The sequence below is a fragment of the Mesocricetus auratus genome, unplaced genomic scaffold, assembly GCF_017639785.1.
Source record: "Mesocricetus auratus isolate SY011 unplaced genomic scaffold, BCM_Maur_2.0 Super-Scaffold_100003, whole genome shotgun sequence".
Taxonomy (NCBI): domain Eukaryota; kingdom Metazoa; phylum Chordata; class Mammalia; order Rodentia; family Cricetidae; genus Mesocricetus; species Mesocricetus auratus.
This window is the reverse complement of record NW_024429188.1, coordinates 71,916,170-71,941,253: the sequence shown is the minus strand read 5'-3', so window position 1 is coordinate 71,941,253 and position 25,084 is coordinate 71,916,170. Positions and strand designations below refer to the sequence as shown.

General features: G+C 39.6%; 1 protein-coding gene across 1 annotated transcript in view; it reads right to left on the bottom strand.

Moving 5' to 3' along the window:
- Nucleotides 1-25,084, bottom strand: part of Cenpi (centromere protein I) — a 49,762-nt gene extending 24,678 nt beyond the window's left edge. The window contains exons 1-16 of the mRNA XM_005072583.4: nt 24,948-25,084; nt 24,424-24,541; nt 22,999-23,206; nt 22,044-22,181; nt 19,016-19,134; nt 18,621-18,728; nt 13,524-13,572; nt 13,194-13,240; nt 10,172-10,261; nt 9,626-9,754; nt 9,100-9,258; nt 8,749-8,869; nt 6,872-6,963; nt 5,280-5,397; nt 4,795-4,859; nt 1,679-1,773 (exon numbers count right to left, since the gene is read on the bottom strand). Coding sequence (XP_005072640.2) covers nt 1,679-1,773; nt 4,795-4,859; nt 5,280-5,397; nt 6,872-6,963; nt 8,749-8,869; nt 9,100-9,258; nt 9,626-9,754; nt 10,172-10,261; nt 13,194-13,240; nt 13,524-13,572; nt 18,621-18,728; nt 19,016-19,134; nt 22,044-22,181; nt 22,999-23,203 — 1,535 coding nt within the window. The 5' untranslated portion in view covers nt 23,204-23,206; nt 24,424-24,541; nt 24,948-25,084. The remainder of the gene's footprint in view (nt 1-1,678; nt 1,774-4,794; nt 4,860-5,279; nt 5,398-6,871; nt 6,964-8,748; nt 8,870-9,099; nt 9,259-9,625; nt 9,755-10,171; nt 10,262-13,193; nt 13,241-13,523; nt 13,573-18,620; nt 18,729-19,015; nt 19,135-22,043; nt 22,182-22,998; nt 23,207-24,423; nt 24,542-24,947) is intronic.

The following is a 25,084-nucleotide window of genomic DNA, read 5'->3' as shown; positions in this document are numbered from 1 at the left end:
TTAAACTTGATTCTTAGCTTGACAAGATCCAGAGTCAGCATGGAAACAAACTCTATGTATGTTTAGGAGAGATTATCTAGATTAGCTTAACTGAGACATTGGAAGTCTAGATTAGCTTAACTGAGGCATTGGAAGGCTCACCCTAAATGTAGGTGGCATTTAGGGTTGGGGCCCTGAGCACAAGCATTCCTTGTTCTCTGCTTCCTGAATACAGACAGACTGTGACCAGCTGCCTGATGCTCCAGCAACCACGCCTTCCCTACCATGAAGGACTACACACTCTATTGAGAGCCAAAACAACCCTTCCTTCTTTAAGTTGCTTTTGTTAGTTCTTTTGTTGTTGCAACAAGAAAAGAATATACTAGGGGTTGGAAACATTGTACTCATGTACATGTGTGTGTGTACGTGTGCGCATGCGTGCATGTTGCTATCTTTGGAATGTATTATCTATTTATAATTTTAAAAGTATTTATTCCTTGGGAAGTTCATACAATGTATTTTGATCATATTTACCATCTCTCCCCCTTAACTCCTATCTCCCTATGCCCCCTCAACCTCATACTTTCCTCTTTTAAATTTTTATTCATTTATATTTTATGTATGAGTACTCTGCTTGTATGCCTGCATGCTAGAAGTAGACATCAGATCTCATTAAAGATGGTTGTGAGCCACCATGTGGTTGTTGGAAATTGAACTCAGGTCCTCTGGAAGATCAGCCAGTGCTCTTAACCACTGAGCCATCTCTCCAGCCCCGCCCCCTTTAATTTAATAAGCCATCAACTCCAATTTGTGCTATCCATATACCTTTGGAAGTAGGGTCATTCACTGGGGCATGGTCAGTCTACCAGGAGCCATACTCTTAAAGTAGCTGTACTGTCCTTAGCTACTCAGGGGTGGAGGCTCCATGCGAGCACTTTGACGGGCTTGCTCTTGTGCAGGTCTTATGCAGGCAACCATGACTGCTATGAATTCACGAGTGCAGTGGTCCTATCATGTTCAGAAGGCACTGCTTCTTTCCAGTCCACCCAGACCTCAAACTCTTAGTCTTGCCACCCCTCTTCCACAATGGTCTCTCATACCTCTACTTTTGATTATTCTGACAATTTTCTATAATATAAACTTTTTAAAGCACTAAAGAATAATGTGGCTGATAGGATAAAAGAGAATCCAAATAGACAGAAAGAATCAAAATAACCTGATTATGCTGTTCCTTGAAATGTAGTCTTTCACTTTGAGGGTAAAGCATACATGTAATGGAAATTCAAATTCATTTTTAACTCCAAAGCCAAGATAAATTAATGCATGTAACCAAAATACATCCCACAAACAAAACCCATCATTAAAATTGACTCAACATATAAAAAATGTATTATATAAAGAGAATTAAAGTAAATGGAAGTCAAAGCTGTATTGCAATTTCAGCTTTCCAGACCTTTTTGCTGTATTACCTAGTGTCAAGTCATTCAAAGGAGTTGCTTTTTGGTTTATCTAAATAGTAACTTGGAAAATTTACTTTTGTTTCAGGATTGTGGGAATGAAATGGGAAGGATAAAATATTTCCAGAAAAGTTCTACTAAATGTTTACATGAAATAATTAAGTCTCATGCCATTATATTAGATTCTATAAGCAAGCATTTTTATATAGACCATCTCTGTGGAACACCACAGAATAACTCACAGAGGACTGCTTGTCACCGGTTGCACGTGGGCATCCATAGAAAGCCACAGCAGCCAATTCTGCAGTAGTTCTTTCAGACTTTGTAGAACACTACACTGAGGGGGAAACAAAACAAAACAAAGTCATCCAGAGCAAACAGTATTGAGACCTAACAGAGGCTAGAAATGGAAGAAACCCAGGAGATGGCCATATCCCACTGAGAACTCAAATAGTTGCTACTCCAATATGCACAGTCTACAAAGAACAGATAGATGCAAACACAGATTTATGTTACCATTTTTTCTAGAAGAAACATACCTCAACAAGACTTCCAGCTTAGCTCAGCAACAGAGTTTTCTCTAAGTCACGCTCCTTTATAACACATATTGCATCATTAAATAAACCATCACCCTTGGCCATGCATGATGGCACAAATCTATAAATGCCAGCATTTAGGAGATAGAATTAGGGAGATAAGGAATTCAAAAATGGTGCTATCGACACATCAAGTCTGATGCCAGCCTGGGCTACATAAGACTCTATTTTAGAAACAAAATCATCCTTATTGTCCCCCCAGAGATCATTTGAAGTTGCTACAAGGAAGAGTTCAATACCCCTTTTACTTTGTAGTCTTTGAATACAAGTTACTTCCTTTTTGATGGTTTTAAAAATGAATCTTCTGTAACTCTGGAAAACAAACATTTCTAATTCTTATGGTCTCAAGACTTTACCCTGCCCTTCTAGGGCCTCATTCACAATCCTTAACTATCTTCACTAAGTTGGGGCCTGAAAGTTAAATACTGTTCTCTATTCTTGATTCATTTTCCCTTCCCTTTTCTTCTTATCCCCACCCCCTCTCTGAAATATAAATAGATGTGTGGACAAATGGATGTGTACTTGCATAGTTGGCTAAATCATAAACAACTGCTAGTTACCAACCATCCTGCCTACAAAAATGACAACTGCTTACGGGTCAACCGGACATTCAGAGCTAAGTAACTCTTTAGATTGGTGTGGTAAGTGAAGAAATTAAAAAGAACTCAGCAAGAAGATTAGGAGAGAGTTGCAAAAAAAATCTTTTTCAAAATAGCCTCTGAAAATGTATCAGCTAAGATAACTAGGATTGCCATTTGAATAACAGCAGTTATAAGCAGTAAGCTACAAATAATATAAAACTACCAAATTCAAGTTACTGTGATAGGCAATAAAGTGAGAAATACTAACCAGAACAACGTATTTTTCCTATAAATGTGACCAATATTGAGCCATTGAAGGTATAAAATATTTGTAAAAGGGATATTCCATCATCATTCTTTCAAAGAGGAATGAGCATTCGATAGGAAAGTGGCTCAAGGGGTTTTGTTGGCTTTGGTCGCTACTGCACTCTCAACAGTTATGAAGATAGAGCAGAACATCATGCTTCATATCCTAATCCTAGCGCCTGGAAAGCAGAGGCAAGAACACAGATGCAGGTAAAAGGTCATCCTTAGTTCCAGGGAAAGGTCGGTGACATAGTTAGGCCCTGTCTTAACTTCACATCACCAAAACCCTCAAAAATGGAAATTAGAATATTTATGAGATAAATAAGCATTATGTTCAAATATCTGACAATGCATTATGATAAAAATACCCTTACATTTTAGCAACTGGGACTTTGGCTAGACCTCACAGCCTGAGCGAAGTTACTTAAAGCTTGAAGACTGCTAGCCTACTGTGTATCCCACCTGTATGTTCATCCTGCCTTTATGAGAAGAATGTAACAATCAACCGTACTTGCCTTGGATTTTCCGTGTCAGCTGATTTTACAACCTAAACTAGTGCATAGCTGTAACTATATGTACTTTTCCATGCCCCCAATCCCCGCCAACCCAGAACAATGTATGTGGTCTTTTTGTTTTTGTTTTGGGGTTTTGCTGAAAGCAGAGATAAATAGCCACCATAAATGTTGTACATAACACTTATGGATATTGGTTGATAAACAATGATATTTGTAGTTCTGTTTGTTGTCTGGGTCAGTTGGAACCAGTGGCCCAATTCCTTGCAAAACTCTCTTAAAGAGTTCAGTAAAGTACCATATTCTTTCTCTTGGTTAAATGACTCCAAGGGGAAGAATTTTTATTTCTTTAATGTGATACTGATGCGTTGTTGGTGACTTTAAGTTAAGAACAATGCATTCAATCCACACACGAGTATAAAATAGAAAACTCCAAGTATGATTATTTCCCAATTGGTTTGTTTTTACGTTCATGTTAATATGCATTTGACACATTTTTTATGATCTCATTTGCTGCTTACTAGTGTAAAAAGTTCAGGACAAAAGTGACAAAGCTTTCAAACCAGAAAGTTCTATGCACTTGAACTTTATATTCCATAATACAGGACAGTTACAAAATCAATGCAAAGGCTAGGTATGGTGAGTTATACCTGTACACTGTAAACAATGGGGAAGCAGGGGCCAGAAGGACTGCTGTCAAGCCTTGTCTATATAACAAATTCCAGGCAGGCCTAGGCTACAATAACTAGCAAAAGAAAGAGAGAGAGAGACAGAGGGAGGGAGGGAGGGAGTAAGGGAGAAAGTCATTGCTTGAGGGGGAGGGGGAGTAGAGGGTTAAGGGAGGGGAGGGAGAGGGTGAGGGTGAGGGTGAGGGAGAGGGAGAGGGAGAGGGAGAGGGAAGAACGGAAGGGAAGGGAAGGGAAGGGAAGGGAAGGGAAGGGAAGGGAAGGGAAGGGAAGGGAAGGGAAGGAAAGGAAGAGGGCAGTAATGACACAATGGGTAAAGAAACTTGCTGCCCAGCCTGATGACCTCAGTTCTAGCCCCAGGACCCACATGGTGGAGAAAACCACAAGATGACAAGATGACCTCCAAAGTTCCATGTCATGACACATTCATTGTGGCACACACACACACACACACACACACACACACACACACACACACACATACTCTCTCTCTCTCTCTCTCTCTCTCTCTCTCTCTCTCTCTCTCTCTAAATGTTACAAAATTTCAAAAGAGAAGAAAGAAAACCACTGCCAGAATTGCAGTTTGGAATTATTTAACAGCAGTTGATAGAAGTATGCTGTTTTTCCCTGAATAAGATGTATTTAGTTTTTTTGGTTGTTTGTTTTTGGATTTTTACCTTGAAATAAATGGTTGATGTAAAGAAGAGAGGAGCTAGATGGTCAAAAAGAAGTGGCTTCACCTCTAGGAAATAGAAAATAAAAGTATTCAAAATTGTTTTAATTTATATTACAGTGAATTAAATGCGTTCAAGTTGTGCTTCAAATGAGAATGTTCCCTTACGCTCAGACATTTGAAACTGGTCCACAGTTGGTGGCACTGTTCAAGTAGGCTTAGGAATCTTGGCCTTGCTGAAGGAAGTATGTCACCGGAAGTAGGCCTCAAGGGTTCAACGTCTAGCACCGTTCTCATCCACTCTTTGCTTCTTGCTTGTGGTTTAAGATGCCCTTAGAGGCCCCGCCCCACCTCCATGCCTTTGCTCTACTGTCATGCATTCTAACCCCCTGGAACCATACGCCAAAATAAACTCTTTCTAACTTGCCTTGGTCATGGTGTTTAATCACAGCAAAAGAAAAGTAACTAATGAGTTTTCATGATACATACCATAGAAGCTACTGAATGGAATCCAGGCCAGAAGCTGAAGGAACTGTGACCGACAAGAGAAGCCATCCCAGAGAGGCAGGCTCTTATACAGGAATGCTTCACAGGAGTAAAACCCCTCCTGAAACACAAGGGGATTGCAAAATGTCATAGAGACCCGTGAATACTCCTAGCCAGGTAGTGGAAGTGCATGCCTTTAACCCCAATACTCAGGAGGCAGAGGCAGGCGGATGTCTGAATTCGAGGTCAGCCTGGATCCAGGACAGCAGTGCTACACAGAGAAACTCTGTCTCAAAAACAAGAGAGCAAAAAATATTTTCTGTGAGTTTGGGGCCAGCCTGGTCTACAAAGCAAGTTATTGTAGGACAGCCAGGCTGTAGCATAGAGAAATCCCATCCTGAATAAACAAACAAACAAATAAACTAAACAAAACCCTAAAACATCTGGCAGTTGAGTCACATATCTTTAAACCCAGCACTTGGGTGGCAGAAGCAGGAAGATCTCTGAGTTCAAGGCCAGCCTGGTCTACAGAGCGAGTGCCAGGACAGCCAAGGACTACACAGAGAAACTCTGTCTCAAAATAAAAATCACAAACATTCTCTAACAACCACTTTATTTTGTATTACAGTTGTTTCAGATGCATGAAAGTATCTAGACAGTGTGAACACATGAGTTCCAGTTTCAGTGCTGGAGTTGGAGTTCACTTAGAGTCCTTGTCTAATTCCAGAACCTCCTAAACTGGATGTGGTCATGCACACCTGTACTCCCAGCATTCGAGGGCTGGAAATAGGATGACCTAATTAGGAGTTCAGAGTCATTTTCAGCTACATACTGACTTTAAGGCTAGTCTGGGCTAATGAGGCCCTGTCAAAGGATTAATAAATGAATTAAAAAGAACACAAATCATGGGCTGAGGATGTGGATCAATGGTATATAAATGCTCACCTAGCATGCAAAAGACTCTGGATTTGATTGCTAGACCCAACCTCCCCCCAAAAGAACACAAGTAGTAACCCTTTAAGATTTATAATCCTGGATAACTCAATTCATTGAATACATTAAATCATTTATTTTCTTAAAATTAGAGCACTTTTCAGTATTTAAAATTTTAAACTTGTTCTTTCTTCAAACATAATAGTACAAAAAAACATCAGTCCAACTTGGCTCTATGAATTTCAAGTTGAGGAAATAGTGTTTTTTGAAAAAACCAAGAATAAGGAAAATAAATAAGTAAAAATAAAAATCAATGGCATAGGGGGAGGGAAAGGGAGAGGGACCTGGAATTGACATGTGAAGCAGCCTCGTTTCTAATTTAAATTTAAATTTAAAAATAAAAAAAGAAGGGAAAAAAATCAATGGCATCAGGTACTAAGGATTAGGGTGTGTCTCAGTTGGCAGACTGCTTGCCGAATTTGCACAAGGACCTTAGTTTGATTTGCCAATACTGCAAAAATCAGGTGTGGTGGTGCATGTCTGTGACACATGAAACCTTACCTCCAAAACTGGAAACATCAAGCACTAAAGAAAATACTACAATGGACATCCAAACAAGCCTTAAGAACAATGGCATCTACAGGAAACAAATAGAATCTTACTTGTAAGAAGCATTGCACCCTGATGACAATGTCCAGGAAGTCTGTAAATTCTTTTTCTTGTTCATAATTATTTATATTATACCATATACATTCTAGAAAAGAAATATTAAAAATAAGCAACTGGTTATGCAATAATAAAAAACAATACAAAATATATCACTACTCTGAAGTGACAAAGAAATAACAGATTTCAAAAGTTATAAGATTCGAATATCCTGCCTAAGTGACATTATAGATTATAACAGGGATTTGGAAGTGACAGTCAGCAAAGATGATGACAGGGGAAAGCTTATAGTAAAAACACTGGAAAGGTTCACTTCCAATGAATGAGATTAGCTTCAAGTCACAGTAATCCAAGTGACTATAGATACACAGCGGAAAATAGGTAGGGTGAGTTGAGTAAGCTACAAGTGGTGAGAACATACAAAGTGAAAACCCGATTGTATCACATATCCTATAAAGGAAAACTCCAAGTCAAAGAAGCAATAGCCTATAGTGACTAAAACTGACTTCAAAGATTTCAATAGCCGGGCGGCGGTGGCGGCGCAAGCCTTTAATCCCAGCATTAGGGAGGCAGAGGCAGGCGGACCTGTGTGAGTTAGAGGCCGGGCTGGACCGACAGCCTCCAAAACAATACAGAGAAACCCTATCTCGTAAAAACCAAAAAAAAAAAAAGATTTCAATAGTCAGTAATTACATATCCAACAAATAAGTTCTCTTGATAGTCAACAAAATTACTAGGGAAAAATGTCACTGTGAATGAATGAAGTGCTCAGGGTTTACTATGGCCTGCATGAAAGACTCCCCACTGTCACTTCCTTTAATTTTATAATTAAGAAAATTTGTAATAACCAATGTGTCATTAGAGGAGGTAGTCTACTTGAAACATGTGATCATTTCTGTTGCCAGAAAGAATCACTTCTACTATAAAGTAAGTTGATGACTACCTTATATGGCATCCTAGAGCCTTCATCCAGTAGCTGATGGAAACAGAAGCAGACACCCACAGCTAAACACTGAACTGAACTCCTAGAATCCAGTTGCAGAGAGGGAGGAGTGATGAGCAAAGGGATCAAGACCAGGCTGGAGAGACCCACAGAAACAGCTGACATGAACAAGGGGGAGCTCATGGACCCCAAACTGATAGCTGGGAAACCAGTATAGGACTGATCCAGAGCCCCTGAACGTGGGTATCAGTGAGGAGGTCTGGGTAGTCTATGGGGCCTCTGTCAGTGGATCATTATTTATCCCTAGTATACAAATGGATTTTGGGAGCCCATTCCACATAGAGGGATACTCTCTCAGCCTAGACACACAGGGGAGGGCCTAGGTCCTGCTCCAAATGATATGACAGACTTTGAAGATCCCCCATGGAAGACCTCACCCTCCCTGGGGAAGAGAAAGGGGAAGTTATAGGGGGCTGATGGGAGGCAGGGGAGTAGGGGAGGGAGAGGGAACTGGAATGGACATGAAAAACAAGCTTGTTTCTAATTTAGATTTTAAAAATCTGAGAAAAATAAAATAAAAAAACAAAAAAGTAAAACTAATAAGTTGATACTATGTCCTATAAATTGATTTTCTGAGTTGGTTTAGTATTAATGATTCTTGCATGTTCTCAGGGATACAAAGAACTCTGAGATTGAGACCAACCATCTGGAAAGTTTTGATGTAGCAGTGTTCACCTAACACCACTCCATTTTGATTGTCTTAAAATGATAACATCACAAGGATTCATGTTCAAGATATATAATTACCAGATAATTATAGCATGTGAAGTCTCCTCTGGTCTAGAATTTCTAATCTAGAATAAGAAATCTATTTGCAAACTATCTTCTTCCACTCTCATTTATCCAGTGCTTTGCACCATCAATTCTTACCTTCTTGTAATGTTTGACTCAGCCAATAATAGAGCCTCAGTAAGATTGAATCATCTTTGACACAGTTAATATAGTGAAGTAGCAGAGAGTTGTTTAGCACTGAGATCATCTGAGAAGGCAGCTGTAAAGATGGGACATTCAATCAACAGTAAGTATATGAATTGTAGGTCACAGCAATCAGTAAAACATTACATAAGAATTCTACAAAACTAGAGGATCTGGGCCTGAGACAAGGCTCAGTGTAGAGTATTTCCCTAGCATGTGTGAGGCTGAGTTCAATCCCAAGTAGTAAAAAGAGAGGTATGCAGATCAAACAGAAGATTGAAGTCAGTACCTGCTCCAGGCACATACCTCTAAGCAATGAATGTTCTGTAAAAGTTGAGGGAAACTTTGAAGCTGTTCTAGTGGGAGTGATCTTTCACTGCTAAGAAAATCCGAGAGACTCTTCTTTTCCCCACATCCTATGTTAGCAGAATTTAGTGCTGGTATAACTGAGTGAGAACTCCATTTCTAAAGGAGAAAGAGAACACAATAAAAAGGCAATCTAAACAAATAAAAGCAAGTCAGATGTGGTGGTACACTCTTTTAATCCCAGCACTCAGAGACAGTCTACATAGCAAGCTTCGGGCCATCCGAGACTACACTTTAGAAAGATACTATCTCAAAAATAAATAATCCAAATCAGTTGTTAAGATGTTTCACTTAATGGGAGTCTGAATGTGGTTTGCACAGAACACTAGGTTATGAAAATCTATTTAAATACCTAAGATCACCACAATCTGAACTGTTAAAATCTATTTAAATACCTAAGATCACCACCATCTGAACTGTTACTATTTATAAAACCACAAGTCCTTTGTTGTTTTAGATTACTTACTCTTTTTAGAGAGCAGCCCTTAGTTGGACCTAATGTCAGCTTTGGAGGTTCTGGAAATGCTCCTTGGTTTCTTAGCTTCATGGCAGGCAGAGCTGAAGCCCAAAGATTCTTTGAATTATTAAAATAGATCTACAAATTTAGGTGTAAAGTACAGAAGATTAGGTACTTATGAGTCAGATCAACATAATAATAGTCCCAAACTATTAACTGATTGCATGTTAATTATAAAATATTTACATGCCTATAAATCCATTTAATGTTTTTTCTGTCCTAATCAGGAATCCATTATAATGCATCAAAGGGATCAACACAAAAGGCCAATCTCTAATACAACTTCTCCCAAGAGAGTTGGGAAAGATTTTAGCCCAAATCTTTAAATTAACATTCTAAAAACTAACACATTTTTTCTAGGGATTGTGGTGTACATTTGTATTTCCAGCATTTGGGAAGCCAAGGAAAGACCATACTAAAACACTTTCTCAAACAAAACAAAGTACACAAAAATGTATCCAATCTCAGTAGGACTTACTTTCAGTAATCTCTTACCTTCCTCCTTACAGGCAAAGATACAGAAATCAAAGTAGGAGCAAAGAACTTATACAGCGACAACAAAGCCTGGAGGTGAGGCTGCATTCCCTGAAATAAAGTAAGAATTTTCCATTTTCAGAAGTCTAACCCTATAGACTCTGATTTTACAATTCACCACAATAATACAAACTATAAAAAGTATAGAAATGAGTACCCACCTGGATGTGGTGGCACACACCTTCAATCCCAACAACCAGAAAGCAGAAGTAGAAATGAATCTCTATGAGTCCAGGACCAGCTGGTCTATATAGACAGTGCCAGGCCAGCGGGGCTACATAGTGAGAAACTATCAGTGGGATACAAGGGAGGGCCATTTGGGAAGAATCTTTATTTAGAAATGTCTCCACAGGACTATCCTATAGGCCAATCTGGAGGGTGGTTTTCTTGACTGATATTTGGGGCCCCAGCCCATTGCAAGTGGGGCCACCCCCAGGCAGGTGGTCTTAGGGTACATAAGAAAATAGGCTGAGAGACAGGAGAGATGGCTCAGAAGTTAAAAGCACTGGTTGCTCTTCCAGAGGTCCTGAGTTCAATTCCAAGCACCTACATGGTGACTTATAATCATCTGGAAGGGGATCTTATCCCCTTTTCTGGTGTGCAGGCATACATGTAGACAAAGCACCCATACACATAAAATATGTAAAAAGATAACTCTTTTTGTAAAAACATAGGCTGAGGAAGATGAAATAAACAAACTCTTTCCTTCCCAAGGTGTTTTTAGTCACAACAATAAAAACCCTAAGACATAGTCTCAAAAAAATAGTAAATAAATAACCAGATAATTTGTACCAACAATCTTCTTTTTTTTTGGTTTTTACAAGACAGGGTTTCTCTGTATTGTTTTGGAGGCTGTCGGTCCAGCCCAGCCTCGAACTGACAGAGATCCGCCTGCCTCTGCCTCCCGAGTGCTGGGATTAAAGGCGTGCACCACCACCGCCCGGCTGTACCAACAATCTTAAAACAAACTTCCCCATGGATAATCTTCTATTTTATAATTGTTTTCTTGTTTATTTCTTCCATGCATTTTCTTGATTCTTCTACCTGTATTTTAGTCTTACAACTCATATTTGCTAGCACAGCATGGGTTTATTCAGAATGGCAACTTACTCAAGCTTCAGTGTTTATTAAGCTTCAGTGTTTATTAATCTTTAGAGCGAGAAAGATAGCTTAGCTGTTAAAATCACCAGATACTCTTGCAAAGGAGCCAGGTTCCATTCTTAGCACCCGCATGGTAACTCACAGTATCCATAACTCCACTTCCATGAGTTCTGAACCCTCTTCTGGACCATTCGGGCACAGTACACATGTGGTGCACATGCAGGCCAAACACCCATACTTATAAAACAAATAAATCTTTAAAAAATGAAATAGCAGCCAGGATATGGTGGCACATGCCTTTAATCCCAGCACTTGGGAAGGGGAAGCCAAGGAAAGCAGATCTCTGTGCGTTTGAGGCCAGCATGGTCTACATAGCAAGTTCTAGTATAGTCAAGGCTATAGTAAGTGCTGGGAGGTAGTGGCACACGCCTCTAATCCCAGCACTCAGGTGGCAGAGGCAGGCTGATCTCTGTGAGTTTGAGGCCAGCCTGGTCTACAGAGGGAGTTCCAGGACAGCCTCCAAAACTACACAGAGAAACCCTGTCTCAAAAAAACAAAAACAAAAACAAAAAAGTAAATAAAGTATACTCATCCTTGAATTAAATATTAAGGCAGTAAGACCAAGAGTGAAAGTCAAGAAAACAGAGCAGAAGAGATGGTGATTGAACAGGAACATCATAAATCGTGAAATTCATTCGGAAAGTCAGTGAAGCTTGAGATAGGCACTGTAACCCACTTTTCATATACTTGCTGTTGGTGATTGACTGTCCTATCTTTACAGTTGCCCTTTCTGGTGTTATATGATAGTCAAGTAGCTTGACATAGTCAAAATAAGTCTTCAAAAACAATAACTTCAAAACAGAGCGAACAGCTGTCAATAAAGCACATGCCTGGCAAGTACAAAGACCTGAGTTCCATCCCCAGAAGCCAAGTTTTAAAAAGCCATGTGTGGTGGTATATGTTTGGAATCCTAGGGTTAGAAAGGCAAAAACAGGTGGATCCTGGGGTTCACTTGCCAGCCACTCACTTGCCTAGCCTACTTGGCAAACTTCAGACTACTGAGAGGCCCCGTCTAAAAAAAGGTGGGTAAGGACTGATAAAATGGCTCAACAGGTAAAGGCAACTGTAGCCAATCCTGATGACATGAGTTCACTCCCTGAGACCTGAATGGTAGAAGGAGAAATCCAACTTTGGCAAGTTGTCCTCTGATATCCATAAGCACACCATGGCACATGATGCATACCCACACATCTATACAACACGCGTGCGCGCGCACACACACACACACACACACACAGAGTGGAAGAGAAGATTCATACACACACATGATGGATGGATGGATGGATGGATGGATGGATGGATGGATGGATGGATAAAGTGGTAGGTAGCTCCTGAGGAATGACACGATCTCCCTGTACACACATACACACACATGAATGCACCCTTGTAAACATGTGTACACACATACAAATCCTAACTTTGGAGTCACAATTGTCTCAGTGGTGAGCTCTTGCCTAGCATACGTAAAGTTGTGGGTTCAATCTGTAGCAAAACACAGAGTAATGTGTGCATACACCATTTTTTTAAAGACCACGTATCATTACAGACACCTTTAGGACTTATTGTATGGCTGACAATTTATCTTTTGGTTAAAAATTAACATATTGTACTAGAGATTGAATTAAGGCTTCATGCATGCTAGGCAAGTACTCTACCACTAATCTATACCTTCAGCTTTGATAGTGATTTTCCACTTTGTTGACTGAGTTCTCAGAAAGTAAGTTCCTTCTAGCTAAGACTCACTTGGCTTCCTATCTCCAAAGCCTAGCTCAATAACTAGTTCAAAGTCAACTGAACACTCTAAGGTATTTTCTGTACTCACCATTTTGACCTGAAGATCAAGCAATTTTCTCACACGAAATGGCTTGACTTAAAAACAAAAAGAGGTTGTAAGCATTTGCTTCAGCAAAAGAAGTCAGTTATACTTATTACCATGTAATTAATATAATTTCTTCTTACAACACATTAAAGATATAATACCTCTTTAGTGAAGCCACTATGCAGTGGCTCTTAGATAAAAGTACTAAAAATAATTTTTAGAAAGTGAGTACTGTCATGTAACTAATGCTAATAGTTATTCAAGTTTATAAAGGACTAAACAAATGCTGATTCTATTGAGTGAAAGTAATACGACTGGAATGAAAATACTTACCATTCTCTTTTTTAGTCAGTAAATATAACAAATGGCAAACATAGGGGCACTGTTAAAACATAAAAATAAGAAAAATGACAATACTATTTGAACAAAATAACGCCATATCTTCCTCAAATGTCAATCATATGCTAAGACAACTTTAGGGCTTTACTGAACAATAGTTTTACAAAGCATTCTCTTATTACACAATAGCATTCCTTATCAGAAATCCTTGACACCAGAAGTGACTATATGACCTGAAATATTTCCATGCACTTAATAAAAAAGCTAAAGGATAAGCTGGGCGTTGGTGGCGCACGCCTTTAATCCCAGCACTCGGGAGGCAGATGCAGGCGGATCTCTGTGAGTTCGAGGCCAGGCTGGACCGACAGCCTCCAAAACAGAGAAACCCTGTCTCGTAAAACCAAAAAAATAAAAAAAAAGCTAAAGGATGATATCTAACATAAAATTCAGTGGTGATTCGTATACACACTATACAAACAGTGTGAAGGTATATTTACACAATGATTTTAGTGTGTCTGTGTTTTGACTATGGCTTGTTGCATGAGGCGAGGAATTTTCCTTTTTTTCTCTTTGTGAGATATATGTCCACAAATGTGCAGGTATTCATGCATTCTTTCAGATATTCAGACTAGGTATGCTTAAACCTATATGTGACAATGATTTTTTTTTAGGAAATAGCTTCAATTGGCAACAAGATTAGTGAAATTTTTTGTTTGCCTTTAAATTTTTTTGAAGATCTATTTTTAATATGTATGACTGCTTGCCTACATGTAGGTATATGCACCACATGGCCACCTGGTACCCATGGAGGCCAGAAGAGGGTGTTGGTTCTGCAACTGGAGTTACAGATAGCTGTGAGCCATCATGTGGGTGTTGGGATCTAAATCCAGGTCCCCTAGAAGAGCAACAAATGCTCTTAACTGCTGAGTCATTCCTCCAATCCAATATTTGTGTTTTGATATATAAAAACAATGTGGATACTTTTGAACAAAATTTTCTTTGGAAAAAAGAAATGTGGTATTTATACACAATGGAATTTTTCAGTCATGAAGGAAAATGACACGTTACTTGCAAGAAAATAGATGCAACAGGAGATAACCATATTGAGAGAATTAAGCCAGGCTCAGAAAGATGAATACTGTATTTTCTGTCATGTATAAATACATAAAATCATGTACATACATATGACTTGAAAGTAGAAGCAAAAATGTCTAGGTGAACAAAGTGAATTGATTAGTGAGAGGGAGAATGAGAAAAATGCAAGGTAGGAAAGTATGGGGGAACATGCTCAATATGTAATATATACTTGTGTGAAATGTCCTTATTTCATGCACCACGTACAATGAACATTTAAAATGAAAACTTCCAAAAATAAATTTTTTGAAATTGTGTTCCTTTCAGTATCTGTTCATATTTACTAAGATACAAAATTAAAACCTTTATCCTCAGAGACTAAGGGCACTTGTTCTTCCCAAGGACCCCAGTTTGATTCCCAGCACACAATAAAGTGGCTCCCAATCATCTGTCACTCCAGTTCCTGGGCATCCAATGCCCACTCTGACTTCCTTGGGCTCCTGTATGTACATAGTGCACATATATACAACCAGGTGCACACAAATACACATAAATGATGGCCTGAGTTTGATCCTTGGACCTAACAGTGGAAGGAAAGAACCAATTTCCAGTGGTAAGTGCACATTCACACTCACACATAGAAATCATACTCACCCTTGTGTATACACATGAATAAAATAATAAATACATGATTTTTTTAAAAAAGGAACACAATGATATTCTTTAAACAAACTGGCATATTAGTAGTCATTACCCTATAGTCTGAAGTATACAATATTCTATACTGCTTTTTCTACGCTTAGAAATGGGTTCAGATAGACTCTAACTATAATTTTAAGAAGAATTTAGATTTCAGTACGAATTCATTACCTCACACCCCTAGGATATGAGCCATTAGCAACACTATTCATCATGTTGAATACAAAATGAGCCCCACACAATTGCTGGCCTGAGGCTCCAGCCAGTATTATAGGAAATCTGACATTCTCCTTTAATCACATCTAGAAAGGAAAAATCCATATGCATCTCATACGTTGGAGTTGCCTTGATGGCAAATATTTAACTACCACATCTGAGTCACTTCAGAGTCAGAATCCTATCAAATTGTATGAAGATGACTTTTTAAAAATATTACTTTTAAATGCTAAATCCTGCTGCTAGCCATGATGACTCACATCTCTAATCCCAGCACTGAGAAGGCAGGAAGATAACAAATTCAAGGTTATCCTGAACTATTCAGGACCTTTTATCTCAAACAAAAAACAGAAAATGGGCCCAGTGAGCGGACTCAGCAGATTAAAAGCATTTGTTGCTTCAATCTGATGACCTGAGTTTGATCTCTGGAATTCACAATGGAAGAAGTAAACCAAGTCCTGAAAGTTGTTCTCTGAAATTTAGGTACCCATCATGGTAGGTACACAAACACACACACACACACACACACACACACACACACACGCACACACACACACACACACACTCTCTCTCTCTCTTTCTCATACACATGCATTATAAACACAACATACATTTCTAGAATTTTTCTAAAAAGGAAAAAAACTTAGAGACTTTTTCTCTGTTTGCTGAGCTACAAAAATGTAGTCACTTAGAAAACAAAGTTAGTTAGAGGGGCTGAAAAGTTGGCTCAGTGGTTTGATTCCTACCACCCACATGGCAGCTTAAAACTGTCTGTAATTCCAGTACCAGGGGACCTAAGGCCCTCTTCTGACTACCAAGGGCACTAGGCACACATATGATGCGTATATATAAATGCAGACAAAACACTCATACACATAAAATAGTTAAATAAATATATTTTTTAAAAACCACAGAAATGCCAGGCGGGATGCAGAGGCAGACAGATCTCTGTGAGTTCGAGGCCAGCCTGGTCTATGGAACGAGTTCCAGGACAGGCTCCAAAACAATGCAGAGAAACCCTGTCTTGAAAAAAAACAAAAAAAAATCCCACAGAAGCATTTACTCATTTTAAAATGCTAGCATGGTCAAGCAAACTAGCTCAGCAGGTAAAGTTACCTGTTGCCAAGCCTGACATCCTGAGTTCAATGCATGGGACTCACATGATGGAAAGAGTGAACTAACTCCAGCAAGTTGTCCCTAGCCTCCATACAGACACCCACATATCATACACACAGAAAATAAATAAATTATAAGGGGCAGCAAACTGGCTCAGAAAGCAAAGGTACTTGTTGCCTGACAAGAAGAGTACAATCCCCAGAAGCTACATGGCGGAAGTAGTGAACCACCTCCCTCAAATTGTCCTCAGATTTCCACACAAGTGCCTTGACATACGCATACACAACACAGAGGCAGGTAGATCCTTGTAAGTTCTAGGATGACCTGTTCCACATAGAAAACTCCAGGCCAGTCCAAGCTACATAGTAAGACCTTGTCTCAAAATAGAAGAACAAAGTTCAACTTCTAATGGAATAACCTCTATAATCTATTCTCAACACACATTTCTCATCTTACTAACCACCGTCACCTAATACCAACTTCAATTAAGTCTGGCTAGTGTATATGTAAAGTCTCCTAAAAAACAATTTACATGTCTCACGGCTTTGCCTGAAACCTTCTCCTCATAACAAACATTATTTCCTCCTGTCAAATTCCTAAATCACAGAGCATGGTAGCACACCAGTACTAGGCAGGTAGAAGCAGGCAGACCTCTAAAGTCAAAACCAGCCTGATCTACATAGTAAGTTCCGAGCCAGCCAGAGCTTCATAGTGAGACTCAAAAATAAGAAAAAACAAAATCCCAAATTCATTCCATCCTCCCCAGGCCCAGCTCACCACACACATCTTTAATAATCACTCTGATTTTCAGGGTTTCATTCTCAAATATAGTAGAGTAGTCACTATGTTTATGTCATTTTGCTGTCTTTCATAACTGAATTCTTTTGTCTATGTAGCACATGTGTGCAGTGCCTGCAGAAGCCAGAAGAGGGCATCTGATCCCCTGAAACAGGTTATAGTAGCTCAAAAGGGACCATATTTTGATCCACCTTATAAGTGCTCAGAATTGAATCCACGGCCCCCAAAAGAGCAGCAACTGCTCTTAGCCACTGAGACATCTCTCTAATGTCATAAGTCAATTCTTGAGTTATTGCCGTCATGTGAATTCTTTAATTCCCTTGCTACATTTTTGCATTACTCAACTACAGAAAGCTATCCTAGGGGTTGGAGAGATGGCTCAGTGGCTAAGAACACTTGTTGCTTTTGCAGAGGATACAGATTCTATTCCCAGTACCCACAGGACATCTTACAACTGTTTATAACTCTAGTTCCACTCTTCTGAACTCCATGGGCACCAAGCCAGCAGGCCAGAACACAGACATACATGTGAGCAAAACACTCAGACACATAACATAAGTAAATCTTTAATTAATAAATAAATTTATTCCTACCTAGTACAAGGCAAGAAATAGGATACAGCATAAATTTCTGTAATTAAATCAATGCATGAATTCCATTCCCAAAGTCAAGAGGAATTCGGTTAGGTATGTAACTCACACGGTCTATAAACGCACTGTCCTTGAAAGTCTTCTAGATGGCTGGCTACTAGATTGATTTGTTGGCATTACTGATGTTTTTAATAGGAACAATTATGCTATTAAATAAAAACGTCAGTCCATTTTCAACTTGTGAAATGTAATGTTTTCCTTCCATGGATTCTGATGTAGTTTTTGCAGTGTCAAGAAAACTCAGAGTAAGTCACCCAAGGACTCTCCTGACATGGTTTAAAAGGGAAAATGACAATCACTGAGCTAAATCAACAAAACTCTTTCTCTAACATTATTTCCTTAAAAGAAGACATACAGCAAATACCACGGATTTGTTAGCCTGTGAAACAGTACAGCAAAGATCTCTGCTGTGTATTTCTTTCTACTTTCTGCATTCTTGGTACATCTTAAAATAAGTACGCAACACACATTAGTGGGCATGGCAATATACAGAAAAACAGGATTTAACCAAAGTCAATGCTCTTCAGCGCTTACTTACCAGAGCATCATCTTGCAATGAAGCAAAAAAGAAGCCATAGAGCAAATTAATTTGCTTCTTATGATCGATAAAGTCAAACATTGCAACCAGCCAACGATAAAAAAGGACCTGTTAACAGAGAAAATACTGTCTTTAGAGAGTATAACTAATTGTCCCAGAAGAGCTTTAATCTCTCCTCAGTGTTATTTTAAAAGCTTCTAGCACCAAGTAGGATAATAGATTTTTATTTCTTGTAACGATTTCTTTTTGAACAGGGTCCTTTTATCAAGCTATATTGTACTGAAACCACAGGTTATGTACAAAAGGTCTGTGCCATTACTCCGTAAGTGGCTCTTCTTTGCTAGCCCTCAAGTGGGTTCTGAAGGACTTAGCCTCAAAGTATCTAAAAAGATTACCTTGGTATTACCAGAACACTTGCCAACACAGAGCCAGGACACCGCCTTAACCACAGAATCTTCAGATATGAGAGTTTCTGGAATCATGCACTTCAATATCCGTGTGTTTATAGCATTCCCTGGAAAGCAGACCAACTCTAAATTAAACTGGATTTCAGTGTCTCAATTGTTCCTTTACTATGATCATAACTCTCTAAAACAAACTAAAAAGCAAACTATTTTGTGTGTGTACGTGTCCATGTGAGTGCAGATATGTGTGCATGGAAGTATGCATCTGTATGGAGGCCAAAGGTTGATGCTAAGGATCTTTCTTAATTGTTCTCCACCTTACTTTTTAAAAGTTATTTTTATTTTATTATACTGCATTATTTTATGTGTATGGGTATTTTGCCTGCATGTATGCCTGTGAACCATGTGCATGCAAGGTCACTGAGGTCAGAATAGGGCACTTGATCCCCTGGCACTGGAGTTAGAGATAGTTGTAAGCTGCCACTGGTGCTAGGAATCAAACCTGGGTCCTCTGGAAGAGCAGCAAGTGGCCCTAACCACTGAGCCATCTCTTTAGCCCCATGCACCTAATTTTTTTAATATACATTGGTGTTTTACCTGCATGTATGTCTGTGCAGATGTCAGACCGCCTAGAACTGGAGCTAGAGACATTTGTGAACTGCCATGTAGGTGCTGGGAATTGACCCCAGGTCCTTTAGAAGAATGGCCAGGGTTCTTTACCACTGAGTCATCTTAACAACTGGGCCATCACTCCAGCCCCACTTATAGACAGGGTCTGTCAATGAACCTGGAGCTCACAGACCCAGCTAGATTGGATGGTCATCAGATCCTATGGATCCTCTGCTCTCCGTATGCTCAGTGCTGGGATTACAGATAAATGCATGCCTCTGCCCTTGGCTTTCTTTCTTTCAATGTATGGGTTTTTTGTTTGCATAAATGTATATGCATCACATATATATCTAAGGCCAGAATATGTCAGATCCGTAGGAATAGGGTTATAGAAGGTTGCTAGGTGCCATGTGGGTACTAGGAATTAAACTCAGATCCTCTGGAAATGCAGCTAGTGCTCTTAACCACTGAGCCATCTGTCTAGTTCCTTGCCCTTGGCTTTTAAGTGAGTAATGGGAAGTCATACTCAGGTTCTCATTTTTGCATGGCAAGCACTTTGCCAACTAAACCATCTCCCCAGCTCCTAAATCAAATTATTTGACCCAAATAATCTATTATAAAAAGGAGGTTGAAGGACTGGGCAGTGGAGTTGGCGCACCAGCACTTGGGAGGCAGAGGCAGGTGGATCTCTGAGTTCAAAGTCAAAATGATCTACAGAGTGAGTTCCAGGGAAGCCAGGAATACACAGAGAAACCCTGTCTTGAAAAGGGTAGGGGAGAGGTCAAGAGCTGATTATGGAGGTATAGGCCTATAACTTAGCACTCAAGCAGACACAAGACGATCATAAGTTTAAGGCCAACTTGAATCATGTAGCAAGACCTTGTCCCAAAAAGAAGAAATGAGCAAAGAGTTTCCTTTTAAGGTGATGAAAATATTTAGTAATTAGATAATTTTGATGAATGCATGACTCCATGAATACAAAAAAGATACAACGTGGATTTTTTTTTCAGTACCAGGGCTTAAACCTAGGGCCTCATGCATGCTAGCCAAGCACTCTCCCTGTTCCATATCCTCACACTAATACATTCCATTTTTAAACCATCCTGAATTTTATATGAATTATATCTCAACATTAAAAAGCCTTTCAACCCAGTAGGGTGGCACACACCTTTAATCCCGGCACTAAAGAGACAGAGGCAGACGGATTTCTGTTGTGTTCCAGGCCAGACTGGTCTACAGAGCTAGTTCCTGGACAGCCAGGATACACAGAGAAACTCTGCCTCAGAAAAAGCCTTTCAATCACAAGGAAATTTCAAAGTGGTTTTCACTTTCATTTTGTAAAAACACAATAATTAGTAATGGGTTAAACCTACTAACAGGTATTTTCATGAGTTGCTACATTTAAAGAATTTTCTTAAAGGGCATGGTGACTCAAGCCACTATTACCAGAACTTGGGAGGCAGAGGCAGGCAGATCTCTTAAGTATGAAGGTCAGAGGACAATTAGTGGGAAAGTGGGAACCGATTCTCTCCTTCCACTATGTGGGTTCCAGGAACTGAACTCAAGTCCTCAGGTTTTCAGGCAGGTCTGATGGGTCAGCTTGTTGGCCCACACATATTAAAGATAAGGTATCCTGAATGTCTTAACATGGGTGAGAGAAAACTAAATATAAATACTGATAAGGTGGTATTTCTCAGCCTCTCTCCTACCTCTACACTAACCAATGAACTTAGGACAGGAAGCATGAATGAGAAAAGCACCTTGGCTGCCAGAATCCGATACTAGAATGAAGAGAGTATAAACAGGAACTTGTCAGATAAATAAACCTGAAGCAATGAAACATACTCAGTGAGCTTTTAAGTCCCTCTTTGGAAACCTCCAAAGACTCCAAGCACATGCGTGGTATTCATACATACATGCAAGCAAAAACATTCATACACATAAAACAAAATAAATCTTTTTTTTAAAGTGGTGTATATCTGTATTCCCAACACTTGAGAAGCAGAGGCAGGAGGATCAAAGCAAATTCAAGACCAGGCTAGTCTACTTAGGAAATTCTAAGTCAGCTTCAGCTATCATATTGTGTCTCTTCTGCTTTTCCTTTGTTTTTCTTTTTTTCTTGTGTGCTTGTATGCTTTGTTCTATCAGGGTTTGTTTATGTGCTGGTTTGTTTTCTAAAGAGACACAAAGAAAGAAGGCATGGAGTAGGATGGGTGGGGAGATGGGGATGATATGGAAGATGAAGGAGAAACCATCATCAGAATATACTGCATAAAAATTATTTTCAATAAAAACAAAAAAAGACAGTACATTTTCTTTAGAAAGAAAAACCAAAACAAATAAAAACCAAACGCTTTCTAAATGGCAAAATTAATTGGAAACTGATAATAAATGTAGCAGCTCAACATACCAAACTTGCCACTGAGTGCCACACTTAATAAAACATCAATTGCTTCTGAAGTTAAGCCATTTTTCCAAGCCACATTTTCCACAGATTTCAAGTGTTTTTCCAAGACTGTATCTTTATTCAGCGAGGCTTTCTTGGGACCTAGAAAAAGAAACACTATTAAACAATGAGCCCTTGGAAATTCTCTCAGTGCTCATTCTCAACAATTACAACCCTGGGACTTATTAAAGGAATAGATTTATACAATGTCTTCCTTTAACAAACAAACAAAAAACCTTGAGAGCCTTTATTACTCAATATTTCGCAGCAATAGGATCTTTTTTGTTGTTGTTCACTTTTTGAGACAGGGTTTCTCTGTGTAACAGCCCTGGCTGTCCTGGAACTAACTCTGTACTACCAGGCTGGCCTCAATTTCAGAGATCCGCCTGCCTTGGTCTCCCAAGTGTTGGTATTAAAGGCGTGTGCCACCACCACTTGGCAACAACAGAATATTCACTGAAGAAAACTTCCATCATGCCCTGACATCTCAGTGTGTGTGTGTGTGTGTGTGTGTGTGTGTGTGTGTATTTTAAATGTCTCCAGTGTTGGCATTACAGGTGTGTACATCTCAGTGTGTGTGTGTGTGTGTGTGTGTGTGTGTGTGTGTGTATTTTAAATGTCTCCAGTGTTGGCATTACAGGTGTGTCTGCCACTACATTCAGCAATTAGGACTGAAATATTTTTAGAGAGAAATAGGACTTTCGGGGCTTGGGCTGGGTTTGTAGCTCAGATTCGAGAGTGCTGGGTTCTATCACCAGCTCCACATAAACCATCAATCAAGAGTTAGAGGCACTCAGATTGGGAGCTCAAGGTTACCCTCAGCTACAGAGTGAGTTCAAGGCCAGCCTGGGACACAATGAGACTCAAAAAGAATAAAAAAATAACCTGCACTTTCATAAGGAAAACAATCTGCCTTTACCTTTCTGAAAGTATTCTACTGCCTTATGCAAGTCATCTTCAGCTTGATCATCAGCAGATGTAGAATCTTCCACTGAATGGCTTTCTTTCCCTTTATTTACCTTCCAGGCTAAGAGATTGGTCTGGGAACTATTACTGCCTTGAGAAATTCTGTTTCGTAGCTGGGAGCTTCTAGTATTCCTTTGAGTTGTCATCACTGTATACATGTTCTAGACAGAAACAAGCACCAAGTTACTATTAATCAGCCAGCGACAATTGCCATATTTTCCTGAATTCCCACATGCAATAGGTATTCAATGACAAAGAATCCAGGAGACATAACCCATAGGCTTTTTTAGGAAGCCCTTGACCTGAGCAGAAATAGATTAATAACTTGCCAATGTAATATATATCAGCTAAACTGACAACTTATATTCCCTTTTAAAATGGCTACATTTTTTAAGTACAAAACCATCCCATCTCATAATTACAATCTTTTTCTATGAGTATTTTATATACCCCCCATGATTTTGCTTTCAGTCTTTATACTCTTTTTTGTCAGTACTATGTTAAAACTGCAAAGTTAAAAAAGCTCTCACTAGTGTCCAGGGTAAGTAACATTATCCACTTATTAATTCCTACATTCAATAAGTAATTACTGCATATCATCTTTATGACAAACACAAGTCTGATTACCAGGACTGTAAAAATAAAACATCATGGTACCCATTTTCATGAACCCTACAGTGGGGGCCCAGGGTTATAAGGCACTGAATCAGTAAATGACTAGTGCAGTGAGGTGACAGAAAGGGGTGGAGTAGGAATCTAATTTTGAGCAGGTATTCAGAGAAAGCTCGTGTGGCTTGAATGAGAATGCCCCCATAGGCCCACACAACTGAATACTTGATCCACACTTGCTGGAACTATTTGGGAATGACTAGGTGTGTCCTTGTTGGAGGAGGATGTGTCACTGGCGGTGGGCCTTGAGATTTCAAAATTCCACACCACTTCCACTTAGCTGTGTGCCTTGTCTTTGTGGATAATATATAAGTTGCCTTGGTCATGATGTCCCTTCACAAGAAAGAAAAGTAATTAAAACACCCCTCAAAAGTGAACTTTAAGGTGAAATCTAAATGCCAAGGAGTGTACCATTTGAAGGCGTAGTGGAAGAGTATTTTATGAGAAGAAAAAAGGAAAACATCCGAGCAAGAGAGAACTTTGTGTATTAAAGAATACACACTAATGCCAGTGTGGACAGTGAGATAAACCGGGGTAAATTGACAGATGACGTCAGAACAGTAACAAGGGAGATCATATTGCCTCGTGTATGCAGAGTGAGGGCTCTGACTTTCCAGTCAAGGGAAACCACAGGAGAAAGAAAACGTAAGACCATTTTTTTTTCTGTAGTGTAGAGACTAGAGTTCAGGAGTGTTGAGAAAACACTTACCAGGCTTTGCAAAAAATCAGATGACTGGCCTGTAGTAGGCCTAAGTTGTGTACAAAAGACTCATAAGTCCTAAAGGCAGACGGGATGCTCTATTCAGCAGCACATATACTTGGGTAGACTGTTAAAAAAGAAAAAACAACAAAGAATTAGACACAGGTATAAGGGAAACAAGGGATGACTAATAAGGAACAAGACTGGCTTCTAAGTTTTTAGGTTCAAATGGGAAAATCTATGGGAACAGATGGAATGACATTCGATCTCTTCCCCCAAAACAGATGAGACCAGAGCAAGAGAGCACATAAGTCGGAGGGAGGGGAGGTCCAGTGACAAGAGCGTCTTACTTAAGACGGTTCAGGGAGCAGATTACGATCCCATTGGGCGAACAGCTCCAGCCCGTGGTTCAACTCACAGCCCTCCCCTCCCCACCTAACAGCGAAATTGGCAAACAGCTCCCCGACTAGGTCGATTCCTGAGACCACGGAGGGAAATCTGATTCCAGCTACCCTTTTCAGAGTTAGTCTCACCCTGGCTGGTCACAGTATTCCAGAACATGTCTGTGTCTGCAACGCAATCCCAGTGGCGCGCCTCTTCGCCTTGAGAACCTCCGTGTCTGAACACTCGGGCTCCAGAACGCAAAGACCGCCTCCAGGATTCAAAGGCG